This window comes from Argiope bruennichi, chromosome 7 (genome assembly GCF_947563725.1).
Source record: "Argiope bruennichi chromosome 7, qqArgBrue1.1, whole genome shotgun sequence".
Taxonomy (NCBI): domain Eukaryota; kingdom Metazoa; phylum Arthropoda; class Arachnida; order Araneae; family Araneidae; genus Argiope; species Argiope bruennichi.
In genome coordinates this window covers 60,394,567-60,420,715 of record NC_079157.1, presented here as the reverse complement: position 1 = coordinate 60,420,715, position 26,149 = coordinate 60,394,567, and the positions used below count along the sequence as shown (strand labels likewise).

Here is a 26,149-nt window from a genome sequence, read left to right as displayed (position 1 = left end):
AATGCAATCATATCAATAATCATACTAAGATATAAATAATAAATGAACAATTGAGAGAGATTGTCATTTTTTCATTAGGTTTGACATTGGATAACAATGATTTCCTTATATTCTCAAATAGTTGAAACCATTTTTAAACTTGTCCTATATTTAAAATAAAATGGCAAAACTGTTTGAAGTAGCATGGAACTTTATTTCAAGAAAATATTCATAGCTGCTACGTCTTTACAAAGAAGAATTACTCTTAAATTCTATTGTTGCGATGACAAATTTTTTTACAAAATTTAGCTTAAAACTTTTATATAAAGTTCACTATTTTATATCAGAAAAAAACATCATTTTCTTCTAATATTGATATAAAAAGTTTGTTGCTGATTTTACATAAATACAATGTTAAACTACACATTCAATTTTTTAAGTTAACATATTTTTTCATTACAGACAACATCATAGCAGGAAATATGTTTTGTAGTTGATATATTGAATAAAACTTCAGCTCAGAAATTTTCCACCAAGTTTTTCTAATTCTTCAGGCCCCATCACTTTCTTCAGCCAACCTGTCAAATCGTATCTGCCCAACTGACCTCCGTATATTTCAGGTATTATTTCAGCTGGAAAATGGTCCAACAGCTGCTCTGGTGTAGCATGTATATGAATCTACAGAAATGTTAATGTGATTTTATATGTTTTCAAAAGCTTCATATATAACAAAATCATTGTATTAGAGATAAATCAGTTCGCATGCATTTATTATTTTTATATCTAGCTAAAATATTTTCAAAAAGAATTCTCCGTATATTTCAGGTATTATTTCAGCTGGAAAATGGTCCAACAGCTGCTCTGGTGTAGCATGTATATGAATCTACAGAAATGCTAATGTGATTTTATATGTTTTCAAAAACTTCATATATAACAAAATCATTGTATTAGAGATAAATCAGTTCGCATGCATTTATTATTTTTATATCTAGCTAAAATATTTTCAAAAAGAATTCTATCTTTTATCGCTGTAAAATTTTTTCTATCTATAATAAAAGTTTGCATGCATTCTTTATTTAATTTATATACTTGGCTTTAAAAAAATTTCATAAAACTTTTTATAATTAAAGAGACAGTGGATTGTGACAAAACTGGATGAAAACATGAAATTTCATTTCATTGTTTTATCTCCAAAATATATGTTTATATTCAACTAAAATAGTTTTATAAAATTTATTTTTCAATAAAAATGATAAATATTTGAAGGGTTAAGAGGGAAAAAAGTACATCTTACTGGCTCTTCTCAAAATGATGTTGTAATAAGATTTAAATATCTTTGAAATGTTCCAAATGTCTTAATTTTTGAAGAAATTAAATGAAATTGATAATAAAGATTTCTGTGAAACTTTAAAAGAAATTAGGGTATACATTTTATATTTCGAGTTTCTTTTATGTGGTTAAAAGTCAATAGTTAGCTCACAATTAGCTCACAAATCATAAAATCTTCTAAAAATTCAGTAAGTCTGCATAAATATATTTCTAAAAGAATGTAATTAGAAAATTACAAAATCATTCATAGTTTTGTTCCAAATAAATTTATATTGTGTAATAAGGAAAAAACAGTAAAAAAATTAAAAATAAATTTGCCTGGAATATTTTGAAATTTTTAAAAATCATGTATCTTTTAATTTTTTAAAAAAATAATATATTTAATTTTAAAAGGTTTTTTTAAATAAATTTGATGTAGTTATATTTTAATACATATACATAAAAAAATTATAATCCTAAGTGGATAATCTCCAAGAGCACCTAATAGTGTCCACCGTCTCCTTAATAGTAAATTATGCTATTTTTATTGCTATTGCTTATCACGGAAAGTGTACTAAGGCAGACATGTACAAATATATTCAGGCGAGGCCAAGACAGAAGAAGAAAAAAAATTTACGGACCAATATTATTTACTTTAAATGCAAAAAGCAGAAGAATTTAATGAATTTCCATTTAACAAAATTTTCTGCAACATTTGAGATTAAAATGATATTGTATGTTAATTATTCTCAATATAACAAAAACTATTTTCGATATAATGAAGCTTGAACCCCCATTTTTTTTTTTTTTTTTGTAACATTTTGCGACTTCTCCTTTATCACACCACAAATAAATGCTAAAACTATTGTTATGATGTTAAGCGCCTTTGTTCTATTATAGAAGATATGGAGCAGCATAAATTTCTCAGTGCCGTTGAAGGCATTGTGAGAGTTGAATGTTTCATGCAGCATTGCGTAATTCAAAGTAATGAGGACAATGCAATGAGTGATAATGATGATGACGAAAAGGTAATTAGATAGACAAGATGAAGAGAATTACCGTTTTACGATAAAGTTATCGGTAATGTGTCTGAATCGCTATGAAAGTGTAAAAGGTTTAATTATGCTGATGTAAAGATTATTAGATAAATAAAATGAATAGAATTACAGTTTCACAATAATGTTGTCGATAGTGTGTTTGGATCTTTATAAAAGTGTAAAAAGTTTAATTATGCTGATGAAAAGATAATTAGACAGATAAAATGTAGAGAATTACCGTTTCACGATAATGTGTCTGGATCTTTATAAAAGTGTAAAAAGTTTAATTATGCTGATGAAAAGATAATTAGACAGATAAAATGTAGAGAATTACCGTTTCACGATAATGTGTCTGGATCTTTATAAAAGTGTAAAAAGTTTAATTATGCTGATGAAAAGGCAATTAGATAGACAAGATGAAGAGAATTACCGTTTCACGATAATGTTATTGATAATGTGTTTGGATCTTTATAAAAGTGTAAAAAGTTTAATTATGCTGATGAAAAGATAATTAGATATACAAGATGAAGAGAATTACCGTTTCACGATAATGTGTTTGGATCCTTATAAAAATGTAAAAGGTTTAATTATGCTGATGAAAAGATAATTAGATATACAAGATGAATAGAATTACCGTTTCACGATAATGTTATCGATAATGTGTTTGGATCTTTATAAAAGTGTAAAAAGTTTAATTACGCTGATGAAAAGATAATTAGACAAATAAAATGAAGAGAATTACCGTTTCACGATAATGTGTTTAGGTCTTTAAAAAAGTGTAAAAAGTTTTTGGAAAATGTTTTCTTTATCTTATATCTGTCCATAAAAAAAATTAATATTTTTCAAAGTTAAGGATATATCATAAGATCATAAAGCAAATGGATACATTTCAGACGTTGTTTCTTTCTAGCTTTTGCAACTTATTTTACAAATTTTTGTTTAACAAATATCCTTTATAATTTTTGGGATTGAAAAATGAAACTCCATTAAATAGTCACTCGATTGTATCATTAAAATTGTTTAGTAACAATATGATGAATAAATCTGTGATTAATTCTTCTAAAGGATGGTTTTTGCTATTCCCTATTTACAACATTTAGTCTAACAATAAATCAAAAGTTTGATTCAAATTTTAATTAAATATTCTGAGCAACGGCACTTTTATGTACCAGTAAATAAAACTCAGCCAGGGTAGCCACGAAAATGCTTTAGTGAAGTCTCCGGTATAGTGATTGGTTCTCGCTACTTATCATGAGTAAAGTTTTTCATCATACCTGAGTATTTTTTAAGAGTTATTTCTTTTTAGCTCTATGAACACTTGAAAGACTTTTAAAAACAATGTCTGTTTATAACAGACAGTACAGCATAGCTGTTAGTACTTTGGATCAATTGCTTTTTTATTGCCACCAGATTTATGTCAAGCCCGTGTCAATTTTTTTTATTTAAATGCATAATTAGATTTTATTTAATGGCATTGATTCTGATACTCATATAAGTTGAGGGATGAAAGGTGAAATTATTTATTTATTGCGAATTTGATTTAAAAAGCGCCATTATGAGTGTTTCTTTTTGATATATATTTTTTGCCTTTAAAAATAAGCTTAATTATTTTGTTAAATAACATTTTTTTTAAATTTTACTCGCGATAACTGACTTTTTAACTGACTGATAACTGACCAGTTATTTAGGAAATAACAAGGCATTCAATGAAATAATTTAATTATGCAACTCAGCGGTACCATTTATAATTGATTACATATAGTATGTAAATTCAGTGATGGTAAATGGGGCTGGAAGCATAATCTGATTATGCTTCTGACTATTAATTTGGTAAATTAATAGTCGAAATTAATATCGGTAAATGCATATAAATAACTGGTAATTAACATGGAGTAATAATTGATGATTAATATGGATTTAATTAGTAAATTAATTTGGTAAAATAATATTTTCTGACTATTAATTTGGTAAATGCAAATGGTACTCAAGTCAGAATATTATATTCTTCGTCCCTAAATGCCTCCCCCCCTCACTACACCACTGGCGGAATTGGTATACATTTTTCCAAGTGTTTTAAAAATCGAATACGGACAGCCTTTTAAACACTTCATAATTCCGAAGCTCTAAGAAAATGACTGGCCATTAACCTCAGACAGACGAGTGCATTTGTTAGAGGGGGAAACTGCGAAATGAAGGGCAAATCACCGAGAATTCACAAGATTGTAGTATATATGGCTAAGGTAATGTTTCCTAACTTAAATAGACTCATCTGCATCCTATGATGTTTAATTTAACAGCAAATTTCTTGCCAGAGACAATCAGTGTAGGGTATTACGGTTTTCATTCATATTACATTATAAAACTCATAATTCATATTAATTCATTCATAAATACATCCAATTTCTCAACACATAGATACATCTCACTGAATTTCAATATATTACAAATGCATAGGAAATGTTACATGTACTTAACGCGAACATGCATGCAAGTTAAATAGGAGGAGAAATTTTTTTTAAAAAAAAGACACAAGCCCACCTTCTTTTTCAGTTCTTCAGGAAGAATTGTTCTCATGAGCTGTAAGCAGAATCTTCCTGTAAAAGACATATTCACCACGTGATAGCTATGGAATTTGCCAGGAAGACAAAACTAGAGAATTGAAAAATAAAATTCCGATTAGAAAGCAATTAATAATTATGACAGTGAATTCTCTGTCTTTCTGAAAGAAAAAAATAATAATTCGATTTTATTATTTTCATTTATATAAGAATTATATTCACCAATAAAACAGTTACTTCTAATTTCAAGATCTGTAGAATAACTTAGTTTATTAATTATAATAAAATATATATAAGAAATAAGAAATGTACAATGTACTTGTATAAGAAATGTACAGAGGAAACGTACTGTAATAGTTAAAAATTCTGACCTCTAAATTTTGATGTATCTCTAAATTTTAAACTCTCTGAATAAATAGTAAGAAAGAAGATTATTTGGGTGGAATTCTAGATCTGTATCAAATTCTGAAAGAAAGCCGCCAAAAGAAAATTTGTTTATCTATCTTTCTACCCTTGTAAATGTCAGAGCGAAAATTCAAAGAGCTACATAATTATCGTTCTGGATAATTAAACAAGGCTTCCAATCTTACACCAATATTACGGATATAACCGGCAATTGAACAGCAAAAGAAGTCCAACTCGCTCAGTTATGAATAACAAGGCCTAATTCTACAAATATTCTGAAATATACGGAGTAAAAGTAATAAAAAACAAAGTCTAGATGTTCACGAAAAAAACATTTATAGGTATTGACAACATTAATAAACATCAGATTAATAAATAATACAAGTAATAAGGATAAGCAAAAAACAACTAAAGAGCTCGCTTTGCGATCAACACTCCAACCAGACAACTACTGACTCGCCCCCTTAGCTTTTATATAAATTTTCCAAAAAGGCATAGAATTTTTTAGAAAAATCTCTCTATACTAGCTCCTAATAAACACAGAGCCAAAATTCTTGAGCTTTTAAGAATCTTTATTTGGGCCTCCAAGTTGTCAAATGGACAAAATAGTTGTCAAGGCTGGGAGTATTCATATGACATCTATTCATACGTACATTAAAAATTGCTGTAAATTATTCCTTCCAAAAATGACATTAACTTATCAGGATAGCGATATTACAAATTCGTTAAATTACAATAGAATTTGGGTGATAGTCTTATAAAATTATCTGTAAAAGACGCATGGAAGAAGTATTAAATGCGCATTCAGTTCTCTTTAGTATAAAATGGAGCATAAAACGTTCCTTATAGTAGAATTTCCCTAAAAAGTTGAAAGGGAACAATCCCTTCAATTTGAAAGCAGCATTTATAAACATTTTGAAAGTTGAAAGTATGCAAGCCTGTTCCATTGAATTCTATTATGACAATCGCAAGTCCTGCTTTCAGGCTTACTTTGTTGTTGTTAATATTATAAGGAAATTATTTACATTATGTTAGAGTTGATCACTGTTCTTACATTTTTATACTTATTTACCTAACAAACAAAATTGTATACGTCATTATTTAATGCATAAAAGAATGCATTATTTATGCACAAAAAGAAATCCTGACGCGCAAACAGAATTAAAAAAACTCATTTTATTGCTTAAAAAAATCTTAATCATTTCTAGTCATATGTGTGATTTCGTTGGAGGGTAGGAATGAGCATCATGGAGAAACTTAAAAAATGTTTAATAAATTAAAAATTAAGCGAAAATTTTATATTTTCTTCACCATAATTCGTAAAATATTACAGCGCAAAAACGAGCTTTCATTATTTTAGAATTTAAAAAAAAAAATATCTTTTTTAATGATGCCAGTTTTTATGCTGCGTAGAATTTGTCTATTTTTAATGATTTTTTTTTAAATATTTTAGACATAATTTACGGCAATATATTTGATTGTTGAAGTGAAATTCAAATCGCTTACATTGTTACTAATATTCCATCCGGGATTTTTTATCTTTCTTGATAATCAAAATATAAATAGTCGATTTCTTTTTACGTGTTGAAAATATTTCAGTATAAGGAATGCTTTTATTAATTTTTTTGAGAATTTGTTGTACTTAATTTAATTTTTAAATCAAGAACGGGGGAAAAGGGGAAAAGTTAAATGCGTCCATTTTTAAATAATGCTGTTTTTACTGTAATTTAATTTTTCGCATAAAGATATAGACAGAAATTTCCGCAAATGCATATCACACTGAACAGAACCGTGTAAATGTTCTAAATAATACCAATTAAAAATAGCTAAAGCTAAAAAAAAGTAACTAAAATATTTTGCTGAGGAAGACATTCAGATCAAGTTACATAAATATTTAAATGAAATTTTTAAAAACCATTCATTTTGAAAAGCCAACTGATCAACAAATGCGGCTAATCTGAAGAGAATAAAAAAAAATTGTTATTCGAAAAACATAAAATATATTCATTTTACAAGTATTTCTGAAATATATTAAAGAGATTATAAAATGATAGTATATTGGTGCATTTTGAATCCATTAATTGCTATTAGAATAAATTATAAATTATCAGATTCAACTGAAAATCAAATTACACAAAATGTTTGATCAAATTTTTAGCAGCCATTAATTTTGATAAATCAACTGGTCTACAAAGATGGCTATTCTGAAGAGGACAAAAAAATCGTTAGGCAAATAGGATAAAAAAAATATTGTTTAAATAAGTATTTTTAAAATATATTATTGAGATTACGAAAAGATAGAATACTGAATATTTTTGAGCCAATTAATTACTATTAAAGTAAACTATAAATATCTATATTCAACTGCAAATCCATAAGACTTCATCCTGGGTCTAAGTCAATAAAATTGCTATTTTAATTTAAAGACGCTGTTGCTACCATTGCCAAAAAGTTATTGTTCGTTATCTTTTTTCAAATCGTTTCAATTTTACCACGTTCTGCCATCTATCGTACAAAACTGAAAAAAATAGTATTTATAAAGTTTATTCATGCTTTGTTTCTTTTTTTTATATACCTTTGCAATAATTTATATATGTTATAATTATTTTTTATCCCATTATACACACTGAAGTATATGATTACTAATATAATGAAAAGAAATAAAGCGATTACAATCAGGTTATCTGGCATCATGAATTTAATATCGAAAAAAATGTAATTTAAATTCCATTATAGTGGAATCCTGTTTTAATCTTGAATCGCTAATCTTACAAGTTGATACCTGATTGCTGTAATTATGCTAATCTTATTGTTACCTAGCTGTTGTAATTATGATATTTAAAATGTACTCATAATTACAGCAACTAAGCATTCAAAAAAATATGTATTTAATATCGTTACAGTAGTCGTTGTATGCATATAAAGTAACTAACTAATAACAGGGATTTTTTTGTAAACTATATTTAATTAACTTTTAAACATATATTTAATACTAAGAAAAAATAAATTTCAATATCATTCAAAAGCTAATTAAAATGAATTTTGAATTTCACTTGGGAAGAGGAACATTCCTTGTTCTTATTCGAGAATGTTTATAGAGTTTCGTAATCCCGGATAATAATTTTCATAACAAAACATGAGGCACATTTATGCCAAAGAAAGTGTTATTAGAATGAAACATAATATATAAAATACAAAGAAATAGTTTCCATATAAATAGCATTTTTTTTAAATTCCACATTCAAAAATAATTTCACCAATGAGTCTTTAAATGAAGGATTATTCGCTTTAAAAATTCAAAAGTACGAGATTGTCAATAAAATTATTATTTATTGATAATAAAAAAAAATTATCGTTATATTCGAAAACTGCTTTGCGATCTTCTTTTTAATAATTCAACGCTAAAATGCAAATTCTTTCATCCAGCTTTAGATGCCTAAATGTTTGTTTTCTAAGACAAAATAAAGATGAGAAATTCCCGAAGTTCCTCTGCTTATCTTTTAAATGCAGATACAGTTGCAGTGAAATTGGAGGTTTTCAACTGAAAATAACACTTATACATTTTTTAAACTCATCGGATCTAAGATTTCAAATCCCGGGTTCAAATGATTTTTGTGTTCTATTCCAAAGTTATTGAAGAATAATTCAAACATTTCTTCGTATTACTCATAAAAAATATATTTCATACTTCGAAAAATGTTGATTAATTAGCACATACCAATAAATAGTTAAGTGGGTAGTTCTACGCCTAGTCTCTCTTTGAAAGCGTTTTGAACAATTTTTGCATCATATGTAATTGCGTAATTTACAGATAAATGTCTAGTGCATAAACATTATCATGTAAAGAAGAAACCCTCTGAGGGAAGTTCTAAGGGAAAAACTGACAGGATTTATTTTGCGGTTTTCCTTTGTTCCCAGAATACTAGTCCTATTTTATTTATGCTTACGTGCTGTATAAGATGATAAAAATGAAAAAAAATTTAAAAAAAAAACGTTTCTCATCTGATAACGACGACCCATTCTATAGAATTCAAGGAAAAAGAAAAGAAAGAAATCTTCTATTTCATTTGGTGATAACTGTATATTAAATGGATTTGAAAAAAAAAAGATATATTTTTTTATTTAATGTTGACTAAATATATTTCAAAATTAAAAAAAAAACGCAAATCGTATTTTTTTCAATGTTGATTCAATGTCCTGTGCAACTTCAAAATTAAAATTTGTCTATTAAAGACAATACTTTACAATATTTAAGAATACAATATTTTTTGAAGACTTATTTTTAATTAAAAATCTTCAAATATCTGCTTCAGTATTTTCTTACTTGCTTCAGCATTTCTACTTAATAAAAATATTAATATACTTGCCGCCTTTGATGACAAGCTATTTTATCGTGACATTTAATGTATTTAATTCCAATTAAATTCCTTAGACGTATTTTCCTGTTCCTAATTCTTTCAACAAACTATTTCTATAAAATCAAATTATCAGACAGTGAAACCATGGTATTTTAATAGTCTTATACATGTCTTGTTCATTGAGTATCTATACATTCCTAATGGACACTAGTCCCATGACATCATAGTGCTTCTGAAAATGTGATAGTTCACTCCGTCTGCCTTCTAACTTTCGAGGTATTGTAATTTAACTTTTTTTACTTACTTTATAAGCTATGCAGACATTAAACATAATATTTCCTCCTTAGCTTTTTATAGCAGTAGAAAAGTACTCAAATAAATATTTTATGAAATAAGGAAAAAGGGTTGAATTTCAGGATAACAATATAATCTATTATTGTCACTTAGACAAAAAAAAATGACATAACTCAGGAAAATTCAAAATGAACAATTAAATTAATATCGTTAAAAAGATAATTTTTTTTAAATCTTGAAACGGTTTTAAAAAATAATTGTTCCGCAATAATATTTTTGGAAGTTATCGCAGGAAACTCTTAAAATCTAGATTACTTTACAATTGATAATTTTTTTAAAGATCACTCCGAGTTTTTGTATTTTTATCTTCCAGAATTTATGTGTATCAAATTTGATAATTACGGGTCAAACGATTTGCTCTGTAAGAGCCAGCACACACAAAGACACATACACATGTTCACACATTTATCTGTATCAGTACTAAAGATAGGATATACTATAGGAATAGGATATAATATAGGATATACTATAGGAATAGGATATACTATAGGAATAGGATATACTATAGTATAGGATAGAATAGGATATACTATAGGATAGGATAGGAATCATAATCTACTATAACCAATGTTTATATTGTATTATTCTTTGTAGTTTTGCAAGTATAAGTTTTCAAAGGAATATTGTTAGTATTTTACTAGTATTGATTTACAACTGTTTGTTCTAATTTTAATCTACATAGAAGTCTATGTCAGACTCGTAACGGTTCGAGAAGGGTTGAGAAAAATTCTTAAATTCGAAAATTCTTTTCATAATTCTAAGAGAAAGTGCGCCTTCCCCGTTATCTGGAAGTCCCGGAGTCTCAGTTTGGGCATGGTTGTTCTTCTCCTGTGTTCTATCTGTGAAGTTTGTGAATGTTCTCCCATGTAAGAAGGGGTTGTGCAAGCGAATGCGACGCATGAAGTCGCTCTCTTGACCCTAGTTGACGCTACTGAAAAAACAAGAGACGCTCACTCGGCTTAAACCGCTGATAGATAACTATCAGCGGACTTGTAAAGTGCCATAAGTCACAACAGATCCATAAAAAACACAACTGTGTGCGTAAAATGTATTATAACTGCACTTTATCTTTAATAGAGCAGTAATTCCACTTTATTATTCATCATATAAACTCTACATATCATTCATGAAATCGTTCTTTTTTGGCTTTTTCATAATGGAAGAATATTTTTTAAAGTAGGTGACAGTGTTAAATATGGATTTTTTTAATTAAAAAATTTTTATTTTTGAACGGGGTTTTTTATAAAATCATTTGAATTTTGTTTCAAATTCTATTTTTTGAAAGTTACGTTCATTTTTATATTTGCAGTCACGTGAATTTTTAATACTATTTTACATTTTTGCATGCTGTTTTCTCAAATCCTATCTATGGTAGAATTTTCTTACGCAATACCTCATAAATTAAAATCTAATGAATTATTTTTTCTTCATATTTACTGTAATGATTTTTCAATATCTTTTGCAATTACTGAATCAGAGAATAAAGAATCCATTCATTTATATATTTTTTATAGTTGTTTTAGTGCTTCATAATGTTAAAAAAAAGGCAAAATTTCATGCTATTGATCAGTCGAATCGCATTATTTAAAGAATGGCTTGAAATGCAGCTTATTTCTTAGTTCACGAACTAGGTACTATATTTCTTAAACTAATTGAAAAATGGTAAGCAAATCGTTTGATAAACAACTAAACTAGAAGATTTTAGCTTTATACCTTTTTTCACACAAAAAAAGGTCCTTATCCCAATTTTTAAAAGACTTTTGTCACTTAACTGCCATATTTTGATTTTATAGATATTGCTGCATTGAAAACAGACGGCCGACAGACTCTCCATGGCCGAATGGTCCTAGCACTGCTCACATAATTAAGAGATCGTGAGTTCGAATCCCGCTAGAGAAAATGCGATTCATAGCTTGTGTAAATATTTGATTCCTTGACTTTATGTTTCTCTTTATTTCCTGTTCCAGAAGATTCTGTACATTTCTTTAGTTTACCAGACAAGTGTTCTGGACTTTTCTTACTTTCTCCAGAAAAGTATTCTGGAACTTTCCCTGCTAGTATAAAAGCAGAAGATCTGTCAGTCACTGTGCTCTGAGCTGAGTTAATAAATTGATTTAGCTCTACTTCTTGTGTGTGTCGTTTCGTTTCACACTAAAGTATCTACATGGCAATATTTTTTCCACTCTTTTTCATGCAAAAATTCAAATATATAATCCTTTTAGAGCGTTTTTCACAAAAATACACCTGAACGTTGAAACAATAAAAAACGTATCAATTTCATTAAATAATTGTTTACAGTGTTGACAAAAATTATGCAAAAATATTTAAAGAGTGATATAATATAAAGATAATGCGTGTCAAATAAATTTATATCCTTAAAAAAAAGGTTTTGTATATTAAAATATTGTAAAGGCCACTTCAGTGCAATAATATTTTCGGGATTTAGAGTAAGATAAAGTTAATATCTCCCTTAATATTTGATTAACTACATTTTTTTAAAGTTGCTCCAAGGTCCAAACATTCCAAAATATATTTGTGCTAAAATTGGTGACTTTAGACCAAGCGTGCCTGTAGCTTGTAAAGCGCCAACACCTAAAGAGACATTCTCCTTTATTAGCAATAGAGATAAATATGATATATTTTTTAAAGAAATTAACCCGAGAGACATTCTCTTTTATTAGCATTAGAGATAAATAAGATAAATATGTTTAGCATTAGAGATAATGTGCTAAAACTGATAGCTCTAGACCAAGCGCGCCTATAGCTTGTAAATCACCAACAACTAAAGAGACATTCTCCTTTATTAGCATTAGGGATAAATATGATATATTTTTTTAAGAAATTAACCCGAGAGACATTCTCCTTTATTAGCATTAGAGATAAATATTATATATTTTTTAAAGAAAACCCATTACCTGTGAGCCGTAATACATAAGATACAGATTCTGAAAACTGCAGTATCTCAGATGCCTCAGAGGATTGCTCTTGGCGTTTATGATTGCTTTGAATCCGTTCACTTGCGTCATCGGTTCCCGAAGGGCTTGAAGCAACAGAATAGGCGCCATTCTTTTCACTTCCAGAACTGGAAATTCATCAGGTATCCAATTATCTGGAAAAAAAAATGAAAATCGAATAAGAAATACAAATGTTTATTATTTCAAATTATCTTATGAGAAATCTATACCTATATAAAGCTCAGTATGTGTGTGTGTTGGCGCTCTACAGGCCAGACCGTTCGACCTACAGCTACCACATTTGGTACATGTATACCTTGGAGGTCGGAAATGTGCACCTGGGGTTCCTTTTTTTTAATTTTTAATTAGAATTTTAACTATTAATTAAAAACTAACTTTCCCGCCAAAAACTCTTTTCATTTTCCCCACCGCCAAATGATAAGGCTTCAGTTTTTATTTTCTAACAGTAATGAGGCTAGGCTTAACATTTTTCGGCCGATTATTTCAAACGATTCTGTTTATTTTCTTAATGTTTGATGCATTTAAAATTAAAAATTGTTAATTAATCGATCTTTCAGATTCATTCTGAAGTACTATTGAATTAAAATAAAACAGAATAAAGGAAATAAAAAAATTCTAATCTGCATAGCGTTGCCCCAACTGGCGTAGTAAAATTCACGCATTTGTGTTACCGTAACTGTCGTTGAAAATTCAAGCATGTGCATTGTGTTCTGATTGTTCCGGTGATACAGACGTTTTGAAGGCTTAACCTGTTTTCGACCAATTATTTTAAACGATTCTGTTTACTTTCTTAGAGTTTCATGCATTTAAAGCTAAACATTGTTAATTAATTAATTTGTTCATGATGAATCTGAGAAAATTTTATAGAAAACTTCTTGAGATATTACATAAATTAAGAAAGATATTCTTTAGTGCCCATAAGGTTTAGTTTAAATACTCAGCGACTCTGTTTTCAGTACTCATATTTTAAAAAAAATGCTTCATTTCAATAAAAAATTTCCTTATATTAATTGCAATTTAACCATTTCCACTTTAATTTAAAGCATAAATTCTACAGGAGCTAAGAGAAAATTAGAGAGATACATATTACGTTATGGTTGAAAGCCTTTATAATATTATGAATGAATTATATGACTATCAAAATTTGTAGCGTTTAAATATTTTGATGAAGAAGCTATTAAAATAGAAGTTACATAAAATATTTAATTATTAAAATTTTAACTAGCATTATGATTGGTGAACCGGCTGGTCACCAAAGTCGGTTAGTATAAAATAAAGAAAAATCCATTAGGGCTGTAGATCAACAGATATTGGTTGTCATTTCACCTTTCATAATGAAGGAATTTGAAATACGCAGGTTCCTCACCTACATTCACATGTATAATGGCACAGCCATCACGGCATCTAAACGGCAAATATGTCGTTATGTTGTCTGTGATGCTCTTAGAGATGGTTTCATATCTCTGTCCCGTAAACATTTCCATGTTGTCTCTTTTAAAATTAATGAGGTTTTTGAGCCGGGTGAACGCTTCTTGGACGTCGTACTTCTCGGATCTGAGGAACAGCACTATGAGATCGTCATCAATCTCGACTCCCAGCAGCGTTTTGTCCACTAAAGGAAGAGATAAAATGTCTTTAATGATTATTAAGACACAAAAATTATCGTGCATGTTATTATACAGTAATGATTATTGTAATTAAACTTGCAGTTTTAAAACACTGTGATGAAGAGGAAAGATCTGAATTCACTTGCAGCAATGGAATTTGTTTGACGAAGAAAGTAAATAATCGCCTTTAAAGTATGCTAACAGTTGTTGCATTCACTTTAATGCAGGTAGTTTGAATATGTTGAGTGATGAAGAGGAAAGATCTGAATTCACTTGCAGCAATGGAATTTGTTTGACGAAGAAAGTAAATAATAGCCTTTAAAGTATGCTAACAGTTGTTGCTTTCACTTAATTGCAGGCAGTTTGAATATGTTGAGTGATGAAGAGGAAAGATCTGAATTCACTTGCAGCAATGGAATTTGTTTGACGAAGAAAGTAAATAATAGCCTTTAAAGTATGCTAACAGTTGTTGCCTTCACTTTAATGCAGGCAGTTTAAATATGTTGAGTGATGAAGAGGAAAGATCTGAATTCGCTTGCAGCAATGGAATTTGTTTGACGAAGAAAGTAAATAATCGCCTTTAAAGTATGCTAACAGTTGTTGCTTTCACTTTAATGCAGGCAGTTTGAATATGTTGAGTGATGAAGAGGAAAGATCTGAATTCACTTGCAGCAATGGAATTTGTTTGACGAAGAAAGTAAATAATCGCCTTTAAAGTATGCTAACAGTTGTTGCATTCACTTTAATGCAGGTAGTTTAAATATGTTGAGTGATGAAGAGGAAAGATCTGAATTCACTTGCAGCAATGGAATTTGTTTGACGAAGAAAGTAAATAATAGCCTTTAAAGTATGCTAACAGTTGTTGCCTTCACTTTAATGCAGGCAGTTTAAATATGTTGAGTGATGAAGAGGAAAGATCTGAATTCGCTTGCAGCAATGGAATTTGTTTGACGAAGAAAGTAAATAATCGCCTTTAAAGTATGCTAACAGTTGTTGCTTTCACTTTAATGCAGGCAGTTTGAATATGTTGAGTGATGAAGAGGAAAGATCTGAATTCACTTGCAGCAATGGAATTTGTTTGACGAAGAAAGTAAATAATAGCCTTTAAAGTATGCTAACAGTTGTTGCATTCACTTTAATGCAGGTAGTTTGAATATGTTGAGTGATGAAGAGGAAAGATCTGAATTCACTTGCAGCAATGGAATTTGTTTGACGAAGAAAGTAAATAATAGCCTTTAAAGTATGCTAACAGTTGTTGCCTTCACTTTAATGCAGGCAGTTTAAATATGTTGAGTGATGAAGAGGAAAGATCTGAATTCGCTTGCAGCAATGGAATTTGTTTGACGAAGAAAGTAAATAATCGCCTTTAAAGTATGCTAACAGTTGTTGCTTTCACTTTAATGCAGGCAGTTTGATTATGTTGAGTGATGAAGAGGAAAGATCTGAATTCACTTGCAGCAATGGAATTTGTTTGACGAAGAAAGTAAATAATCGCCTTTAAAGTATGCTAACAGTTGTTGCATTCACTTTAATGCAGGCAGTTTAAATATGTTGAGTGAAATAATAAAAATAAAAATGTTTAAAGAAACGTTTTTTCCTGTGTCTTCTAAAATATTTTATATTTTTCGAGAATTTAAAGATTAAAACAGAAACATGAGACAGAGAACAGAATTAGTCTCGTAAAACTAAATTACAATCAAGTTTATATTATATTTTAATATTGAGGTTTAATTATTTTTGTTCCTTCTGAGAATCATTTTACTTTTATATGTATGAAAACATTCATTTTCATTCATTCATGAACAAATTCAACATTCATTCAAACATTCATTCATGAAAACATTCAAAGTTCTGTAAGATGTCTATTTATTAAAACTGCATTTTATTAGAAATACTTAGTGTCATTTCTAGTTTTAAAATAGTGTTTTTCTCTGACTATATTCATTTTTGCACAATTTTATTTTCAGATTTCTTTAGTTTCAAAGTAGCCAATTTTTTCTGTATATAAATTATTATAAATCCACTTAAACTGAAAGACCATTTTTAATTAAAGAATGCTATTGATTCCTTTTGGAAAAAAGTGAGGAATCTACTTCTTTAAAAACTGTTCGTACCCTAGTATATCCTAGTAATTGTAATCCTAGCATATTTAGAAAGATAATTAAAGAAACTTAAGTAAAAGAAGAAAATAAATTATGTATCCATAAGTTGTATCATTTTTAATGTATAATTTAAATTCATACATATTTAATACTGATTTATCTATTTTAATGTAAAATTATATTAATATTCTTAATTATAATGGCTGCTCAGAATTTGGAAAAGGATTTGCATGCCCAAAATATTGGCTTTCCTGGCTATTTATATAGAATATATTAAATTAAAATTTTGCCTTGTAATATGATGAGATGCGTGAGTAAAAATTTAATGGAATTAATAAAAGTAGAAGTGAATATTCAACTGCGGCATTAATATCTAAAAATAAAGCATTTTTTTAAATTTTATTTTAAGCTTAACATTGGTAAAAATCATATATTGGAATAGTTTGCTGTCCTAGATCCATCTCTTATCTGAATTTTTAGATTATTTTTGTTCTAGGGAATTTTGAATTCATGAATTCGACTGCGCATAAAAAAAAAATTTAGAACTCGCCAGCTAATTGCGTAAAGGACTTCAGATAAAATTCAATAAAACGTACATAAATATAAATAATATGTGTTCTTGTTCAGCAATTTGCCTTGTGCCGTATTTTTATGCTATTATTTATTCAGTATACAAATAATAAAAATATTAAGCATTAAGCTAAAAGAAGTTAGAGACTTAAAATTTTAGTCCGGGGAATTCGTGGGAAGCTTTAAGAAAATATGAAGTTATTTAATTGAATGAGAACGTATACTAACTCATATACGCAGCATTGTTTGGGATGAAATTATTTCATATTTTTTTGCTTATAAAAATGAGTTATTTAATTAATTGTATCACTCCTTTCATTGAAACAAATTTATATTTCACTATTTATGAATAAAAATTGAAATATTTATAACCTAATAAATATTTTTAGAGAAACGTGAGAATTATCACAAATTGCATCAGCAGTAAAATCCATGTGGTATAGATTTAGATTTTTGTTGTACTATGATGGCTACTAATTTTTTCTAAAAATATTAATATTTTTTTAATAATGCTGTAAAATTCATTTAACAGTTGCAAAAAGAGCATAAATGTATGTTTTCTGCAGAGTTAAATGTAATACAACTCTTTTAAACAAATTCTAATGACCGTTAAAAAAGTAGTGAAGTACTGAATATATGTTTATGTAATGGCAAATCTCAAAATAATTTTCAAATTACTTCTACATCAATAAAATAAGATAAATTTTATTTATATTTCTCACTTATCCTAGTAAGTTACTTACTTTAATTCAAATTATAAGAAAATCTTGGATATAGCCTTCTTATTTGATTAAGTAATATTTTGAATGTTCAAAGGAAGTATATCTCTTAAATTTAAAAATAAACTATTTATTTATTGTCATGAAACATTCGCTTAAACATTTATTATGCTTCTTAACATTTTTAAACAAAATTTGAAGAAATTTATTCAATAATTTAAAATTTTATAGGAAACAAAAACGTTTCAATTTTATTTACAAATATTAATAAATTATGAAAAAATAGCTTAAATAATTATCAAGCCATTTTCAAATACCATAATATCTTTTCAAAAGATATTTCTATCCAATAACTCTAAACAAAAAAACATTGATTTGGAAAATCACAAGAAAAATCTTATTAACAAATACAATATATGAAACTCATTGTATAAAATACCACACGTTACAAAATGCAGTGATTAGACTGACAGAAGTAATAAACTATTGATTGCAAATACGTGTTGGGGAATTTCCTGAGAATGTAATGGAACCTGTAGAATGTTACTTAATACAGGTTTTTATGCGATCTCAGTAATTGAAGCATTCATTTTTTCAGGCGTGTTTACAAATTAAGAACAGGTATTTCCGAAATGTCCATGCGAAAGGTCATTCTGCGGTGGAGAAAGTTTACTTTCTTAAGAGAGTGAACGAAAGCCTAAATGAACTTCCAAGAAAGGAAACGAGAATCATTATCTGAGCTTTGCTCTTTCAAGGGTGATTTTTTTCTATCTGAAAACTGTAAACAAATATTATTTCTTTATGATCAGGAGTGGATTAGAAACGAGGCGCAATAATTTACACTTTAGGGACCCATAACTGAAAAGGAACCTCGAGATAAACACTCTTTATTATTTATCTTATTCTTAGCATTCATATAATTTAATGCATTCATTTAATTCATATAATTTAATTCAATCATTCATATAATTTAATGCATTCATTTAATTCATATAATTTAATTATTCATATAATTTAATGCATTCATTTAACTCATATAATTTAATTCAATCATTCATGTAATTTAAAGCATTCACTTAATTCATATAATTTAATTCAATTATTCATATAATTTAATTCAATTATTCATATAATTTAATTCAATTATTCATATAATTTAATTCAATTATTCATATAATTTAATTCAATTATTCATATAATTTAATGCATTCATTTAATTCATATAATTTAATGCATTTATTTAATTCATATAATTTAATTCAATCATTCATATAATTTAATGCATTTATTTAATTCATATAATTTAATTCAATCATTCATATAATTTAATGCATTCATTTAATTCATATAATTTAATTCAATCATTCATATAATTTAATGCATTCATTTAATTCATATAATTTAATTCAATCATTCCTATAATTTAATGCATTCATTTAATTCATATAATTTAATTCAATCATTCCTATAATTTAATGCATTCATTTAATTCATATAATTTAATGCATTCATTTAATTCATATAATTTAATGCATTCATTTAATTCATATAATTTAATTCAATCATTCATATAATTTAATGTATTTATATAATTAATGTATTCATTCATATAAATTAATGCATTCATATAATAAATGTATTCATTAATATTAACTGAATATTAAATTACGTCTTTTTTTAGATTTGTAACATGGTTTGTCTAAATATATATATATATATATATATATATATATATATATATATATATATATATATATATATATATATATATATATATATATATATATATATATATATATATATATATATATATATATATATATATATATATATATATATATTTCAAATTGTTAGTCTCAAAGTAATTTTGATTGAAAATACTAAATATATTCATTTTCATACATGGGATCTTTAACTTCATTCAACAATATTTATGTTAGCGTATTTAAAATACTAAATAAAATTGCTGAATTCAAAGCCTAATAATTATCTACAAATAATAATTAAAATATATTATAAATTTAAATAATACAGCAGTTATTTATATAATTCAGTAATTATTCGAAATTGCATTTCTTTAAAACGTAATAACTGAGAAGTTATAAAGTGAAAGTACAACTGTGTAATATCTTTTATGGCTTCAAAACATTCTGAGCAAAGGGCCTTCCATTAACTTAATCCGTCCTAGCTTATAATAACTTCTGTGCTTCTAACAACATTATTTATGTTAGCGTATTTAAAATACTAAATAAAATTGCTGAATTCAAAGCGTGTTAATTATTTGCAGATAATAATTTAAAAATATTATAAAATTAAATAATATATTATTTACATAATTCAGTAATGGTAAAAGTATTTGAAATTGTATTCCTTTAAAACGTAATGGCTGATAAGTTATAAAGTGAAAGTACAACCGTGTGATATCTTTTATGGTCCAAAAAAAATTCTGAGCAAGAGTACTTCAACGAACTTAACGCCCCGCCCCTATTTATAATGACAACTTACCACATATATTTTCGACCAGAAATGTGACTAAATATTTATATTATTATCCAATCATACAAGTAACCAAATATTAACTTGCTTTGTGTGAAGGTATCTGCAGCTGAAACTACTGAACGAAATGAAATCAAATTTCGCATACAGATTGTTGAAGGTAATGGAATATGAATTCTAAAAAGTATTGTTCCTAAAATCAAAGATAAAGTATTTTATTTTCCAAGAAATTCAACACATTGAAAGTGTCGTATGTAGGCCAAGAGACCCCAATGTTGATTTATTAATTTGTGTTGATCTGACAAGATGTTTCATTTTGTGCGTCATTCATTTCTTTGTGTTCCTTTTATCATCATTTGAGGATTGAGGACATTTTGAGTAATTCATTCTCCATGCGCTCATTGTAATTACGAATCCATTTCCGTTATTCATCTCTCCTTGTTTTCCATATTCTACTTATCAAATTTCAATCAATTTCATTCATTAGTTTTAGTAGTAAATGCCACCAAACAGGGAACATTATTTTAAGCTACCTTCTACATGGATTATTTTGACATATAATTGAATGTACATGTATCGAACTTCGATATAAAAAAAATATTTGTATAAATCGAACTATTGACCATATTGAGAAGCCCACATACAATAAAAAGCATACTTTATGGTACATCATTCGAAAAAAAGATATTTTATGAATCAAAGGCCTGCATTCCATCTCTTTTAAACTTTTTTTCATGTGCCATTAGTAATATATCTCAAGAACATGAATTTACAATGCTTTTTAGATACGTGAACCTACGCCCCCCCCCACAAAATAAAACTATCTTTTAAACTAGAATTATAACATCTCAACTTACCAACCCTGATGTAATAATATCTTGCAGCTTTAACTTTAATCTTGCATTGACTCACCTTTTAAGAGCGCCACGTAATTTTGTCATTGTTTTGTGTGAATTGTAATGTAGGTTTGGATTTTTTTTTTCCATTACGGAAAAGGGATAAAAAGAGTTTGTGAGAAATTTAATTAAAATTTTAAAACTGTTTTCCTGAAGCATTTCTACAAATAATGCAATAATATATATATATATATATATATATATATATATATATATATATATATATATATATATATACTTCTTCTCAAACATTGATATTTTGATCAAGGTAATGCATGTTTCGAATAATGCAAACCATTTCTTTTAAATATCATTTACATTGAAATACATCTATAAATAAATAAAAATCCGTTTCGGAAATTTTGTCTAATAAGCTGTAGAAGCAACAAATTTTAATAAACTTTTTGCTTATTTCTTGACCGATGAGTCAAATAGGAATCTTGTCATAGCCGAATAGGAGTCATTAGATCGTTCCAATATGAATCAAACGACTCCGTAACTCTGTAGATTTGTCAGAAATTTTGTTGACATCTATCTTAAAAATCAAAAATCAGAAACAATAAAAAAGCAGGAATAAAATTCGTTGTACTACTTGTTAGATGTCTCCAAAAATATCTTGGAAATAATACGACAATAGAAAACACGAAGATGAGTTAGAAGTTGTTTATAGATAGAGATGGAATGTAATTTGAAGAAGACAAGGAACTTAAAAAGTACTTTTCAGAATGAATAATTTATTTTAAAATATCGATTTCTTTTTTAAACCTATTAAGTCCCTTTGTTAATTGTGGAGAAGAGAGACTCTTTATAACTTCATCATGAGGTATTCGAAAATAATAGGCGAGTTTCAGGTACTGTTATTTAATTATTTTCTAAGTTCCGCATTTCACAAGACAAAACAAACACGAACAAGAAAATACAGGACACTCACTTAAAATACAATCTCAGAATGACCTCCAAGAAGGATCTTGGGAAATATATCTAGATGTTAATAAGATAACGCCATCTGTTGCATCAAGATTGCAGGTAGTGGAGTTATATAACCGTTATACAATCATTCTTCTGGCAAAATATTTTACAGTTTTTTTTTTTTTTAATTTCGTTAGGTTTAGCTTTCTTAGAAAAAGAATCTCTATACTGACTAGGTTGTACCAAAGTGAACTATAAATTACTATTTGTTTAAAAATATATATGTTTCGAATAATTACATTATTTGATCATTGCATATTCAAAGAATTGCGAAAATTATCTAATGATAAAAGTTTGTATGCTAATTATAATTCTGGATTTGGATGCAAGATGCATTTAGACAAACAATTAAAATTCTATAAATTTTAAAATAGATAAAGTCAAACTTGTGAGGTTTTAACCTAAATTTTCAATTTTCCCCTTATTTGACAAGTTTAAAAATTTATTCTCAAAAATTAAAGAACCTCTGGCGCTTTAAGATAAGTCTAACCTTCGGGACACAAGGACCATAGATTCAAGAACAAATTAAGGCATGCCATGTATACGAGTGCTTTACACAATAAATATCTTAGAGTCAGACACCTACAGCTAGTATGGTACGAGGTTTGAAACAGTTTTATTTTACATAATACAGCAATTTTTATTTTTACTTACGCTCTATCATATCTTTCATTTCTCGAAGACTTTGTTCTTTATTTCTGGCTGTTTCGTTCAACTGAACAATTGCTTTTTCCTGAAGCTCTTCCGGAAGGTACCCCATCTCAAAGGGAAATAGTTCCTCTATTTCAGGCACGATTTCAGAATTCTGGTCCGGCATGTTAGCAGTGGATTTCTTGAGAGAAAAAACGCTCAATGTACAATTTTTCCGTTTCAAGAGCTGAAACATATAAACAAAGTTTCTTGTTTTAAGACAGTTTTAGTGGAACTAATAACATTTTATAAGCTCAAAAGCATTAATATTCTTTTTACTTTCTCTTATATTTATCATAGAGGAAGTATAGTATTCGTCAAAAAATTCGAACTCGACATTTTGATGAATCTCCACTCTACGCCCCCGAGTTTGAAAAACACAATTTTAAAAATGTCCGTCTGTCTGGGATAAAGATAACTCAAAAACACTTTGAGTAAGGCGGTTGAAATTTGATATATGGTCTTTACAACAAACTTGCAGATTTCTATCCAAATTCTGAGTTAAATCTGTTCAGAGGATGTCCGACTATCCGAAAATAAATTAACACGATAGCTAGAAAACGAAGAGAGCTAGATAGATAAAATTTGGTATGTGGATTTAATATCAGTAGTGAAGACACCAATTAAATTTTGAGCCAAATCAAACGATAGGTTAATTGTCTGTGGGGACACTTTCAGAAACATGTAATGTGATGATTCAAAAATAGAGTGACTTAAATATATCAACTTTAGTATAGGATTTAGTGATTACACATGCAGTTTTGTGCCAAATTTTTGTTCTGACCCTTTGAGAAAAACATGTCTAAAGCGCAAATTCGATTTTCGGTTATTATCATTTTCATGTCAGGGATTAATAGCCAAAACCCTCACCAAGGATGACATGACAGATTCAGTAAAAATGCTAAATTCGCTTAAAATATCAATATTTTGTAACTTTTGTCCACCAATGCCATGTAAGACGTTCTCTAGCATGACGAGTTTATTAAAGATTATGCGAGAAAGGCATCATAAAAAAGAGAAAACTTCTTAAATGGAATTCAAATTTTCGATAATAGGGTCGTTGGAAGCAAAAATGAAACTACTTATATAATTTAAATTTTCTTCAACGTATTCCAAATTCTTTTGTGTAGAATATAATTTTCTGTAGGTTTTTAATAGAAAATCTGATTGGATAACATTCATTTAGGTGTTTTTAAACGATACAACTCAGATAGAGCTGCCAGCGTCCTGGCATAGGGGTAGCGCGCCTTCTACATGATCTGGACGTCCTGGGTTCGAGTCCCGGTTCGGGCATGGTTGTTCTTCATCTGTTCTATCTGTGAGATGTGTGAATGTGCCTCCCTGTAAAAAGGGGTTGTGCAAGCGAATGTGATGCGTGAGTAGCTAAGACGTGCTCTTGGCCCTAGTTGGCGCTACTAAAAACAAGAGACGCTCCCTTGGCTTAAAATTCGCTGTCTTCGGCAGCGAGCTTGTCCATGACAAGTGCCATTAGAAACAACAACAAATATAGCTGCATTTTCATCAGAAATAGGAAAAGAAAGGAAGAAATCAGAGAAAATACAAAATCACGTTTAATATTCTAATGTACTACTTCATATTCTAAATGATCATAATCAAAAGAATTCTTGAATGGCATTATTCATAAAAAAGAGTAATATTATTATAATATTAATTAGAATTCAAAAATGCAATATATTATAACATTTTCAGAAAACCTGAAAGGAAAAGAAAAGGAAAAAATATAGAAAAGTACTTTAATACTCCAATTTGATTAACATTTTCTAAACCTTTCAGGTAGAATATAATTTTCTGAATGTATTAAACGAAATTTAAACGATACATTTTTTTAAAATTATATATCTCTTGAACGATATTCTTTGCAAAGAAAACAATGTACTATATTCATTATAAGAACGATATATAAATTAAACAATATTCTTTGTGAAAATGATATATTTCTTGAATGATATTCTTTATAAAAATTTTTTTCAATATAATTAAGCTTGGCTTCGGAATCAAGCAAAAGGGAAAAAAATTGTTTTCCTATTTTTAAACATTTTTTAGTAATGCAATTGTATGCATAAAGATATACACAGAAAAATATGGTAATCATAGTATTTAGAACAAAATGGCCTCTAAAATAATATATATCTATCAAGTTTTGATGTTTAAACATTTTTATTAAGAAAGCAATTACCAAGTAACACAAAATATTTAATTGAAATTTTTAACAACCTTTAATAACGGCAACAAATTGCACACCAAAGGTTTCTAGAAAATAATACTGTTCGGGGGAAAAAATATCTGATCTTTCTTCAACTTTTTTTATTATGGCGAAATAAATAGTTTGCAAATAAAAACTAGAATAAACGTGATAAATTACACAAACATTTCTTGATAACACTCTCATATACGTTCGTTAAAAAATTTAAAAGATCTAAAAGCACCTTTTAACGTTCTTTTTTCAAAGAAACTAAAGATTGAAAATTAAATCAGCGATACTTGATTTATGATATATATATATATATATATTAAAATGTGAATGGAACTTACCTTTTAAAATATTTAAAACAGCTGCAGCAGCGTAGTTGCTGAAATGAAGGACACTTTAGACGATAACTGATTGAAGCGTAAGATTCTTTTATAAATCCCAATTGATTAAAATGAAAACTGTAGCAACTTATTTTGAAACCAAATGCTTTTATAGCTTATATAGAAAGGGAAAATTCAAAATGAACTAACTCATTAGTACGTTCGATGCTTGTCTTTATTGTTTATAGCAGGGAAGTTCGAAACAATCAAGCATTACTGATTTATAGTGATTTATATGTACATGAAAGTCATACAAGAATAACTATTCCTTTTATTTCCAGTTTATTAATTGTAAAAAACAGAGGAAAAATTCCCAATAAGTTTGAAAGGAAAGCTATAAAACGCTTAGGAACTGAAAAGAACAAATATGTTTTTACCTCTTTTTCGAGAATATGAATTATCGTTTTTTAAGAGTTTCATAACATTCGAACAAGAGAACCCATAATTTTGTTGGATTTCTGAAATGTTTATGAAATTGTTTTGTAAAATGCTATTAAAAGATTTTGGTTAGACATTGGTTTGCCTATTTCTACA

At 27.8% G+C, this 26,149-nt stretch overlaps 1 protein-coding gene across 1 annotated transcript; it reads right to left on the bottom strand.

Annotated features, from left to right (window-relative positions):
• Nucleotides 1–379: 379 nt before the first annotated feature.
• Nucleotides 380–25,687, bottom strand: LOC129976526 (retinaldehyde-binding protein 1-like). Its single transcript, XM_056090146.1, has 6 exons — nucleotides 25,577–25,687; nucleotides 22,988–23,210; nucleotides 14,341–14,586; nucleotides 12,915–13,108; nucleotides 4,863–4,973; nucleotides 380–657 (listed from the first exon to the last, which is right to left on the bottom strand). The coding sequence occupies exons 2-6, from the start codon at nucleotides 23,148–23,150 to the stop codon at nucleotides 493–495; spliced, it is 879 nt and encodes a 292-aa protein (XP_055946121.1). The 5' UTR covers nucleotides 23,151–23,210; nucleotides 25,577–25,687; the 3' UTR covers nucleotides 380–492.
• Between the last annotated feature and the right edge of the window lie 462 nt (nucleotides 25,688–26,149).

What these genes read in the sequence shown, in the direction of transcription:
- LOC129976526 (XM_056090146.1), bottom strand. Translation starts at nt 23,150, where the DNA reads ATGCCGGACCAGAATTCTGAAATCGTGCCTGAAATAGAGGAACTATTT. An exon ending in AATGAAAGATATGATAGAGC is followed by an intron (nt 14,587 to 22,987) that starts GTAAGTAAAAAT and finishes CTCTTCCTTTAG; the next exon opens with TGGACAAAACGCTGCTGGGA. An exon ending in CATTATACATGTGAATGTAG is followed by an intron (nt 13,109 to 14,340) that starts GTGAGGAACCTG and finishes TTTTTTTTCCAG; the next exon opens with ATAATTGGATACCTGATGAA.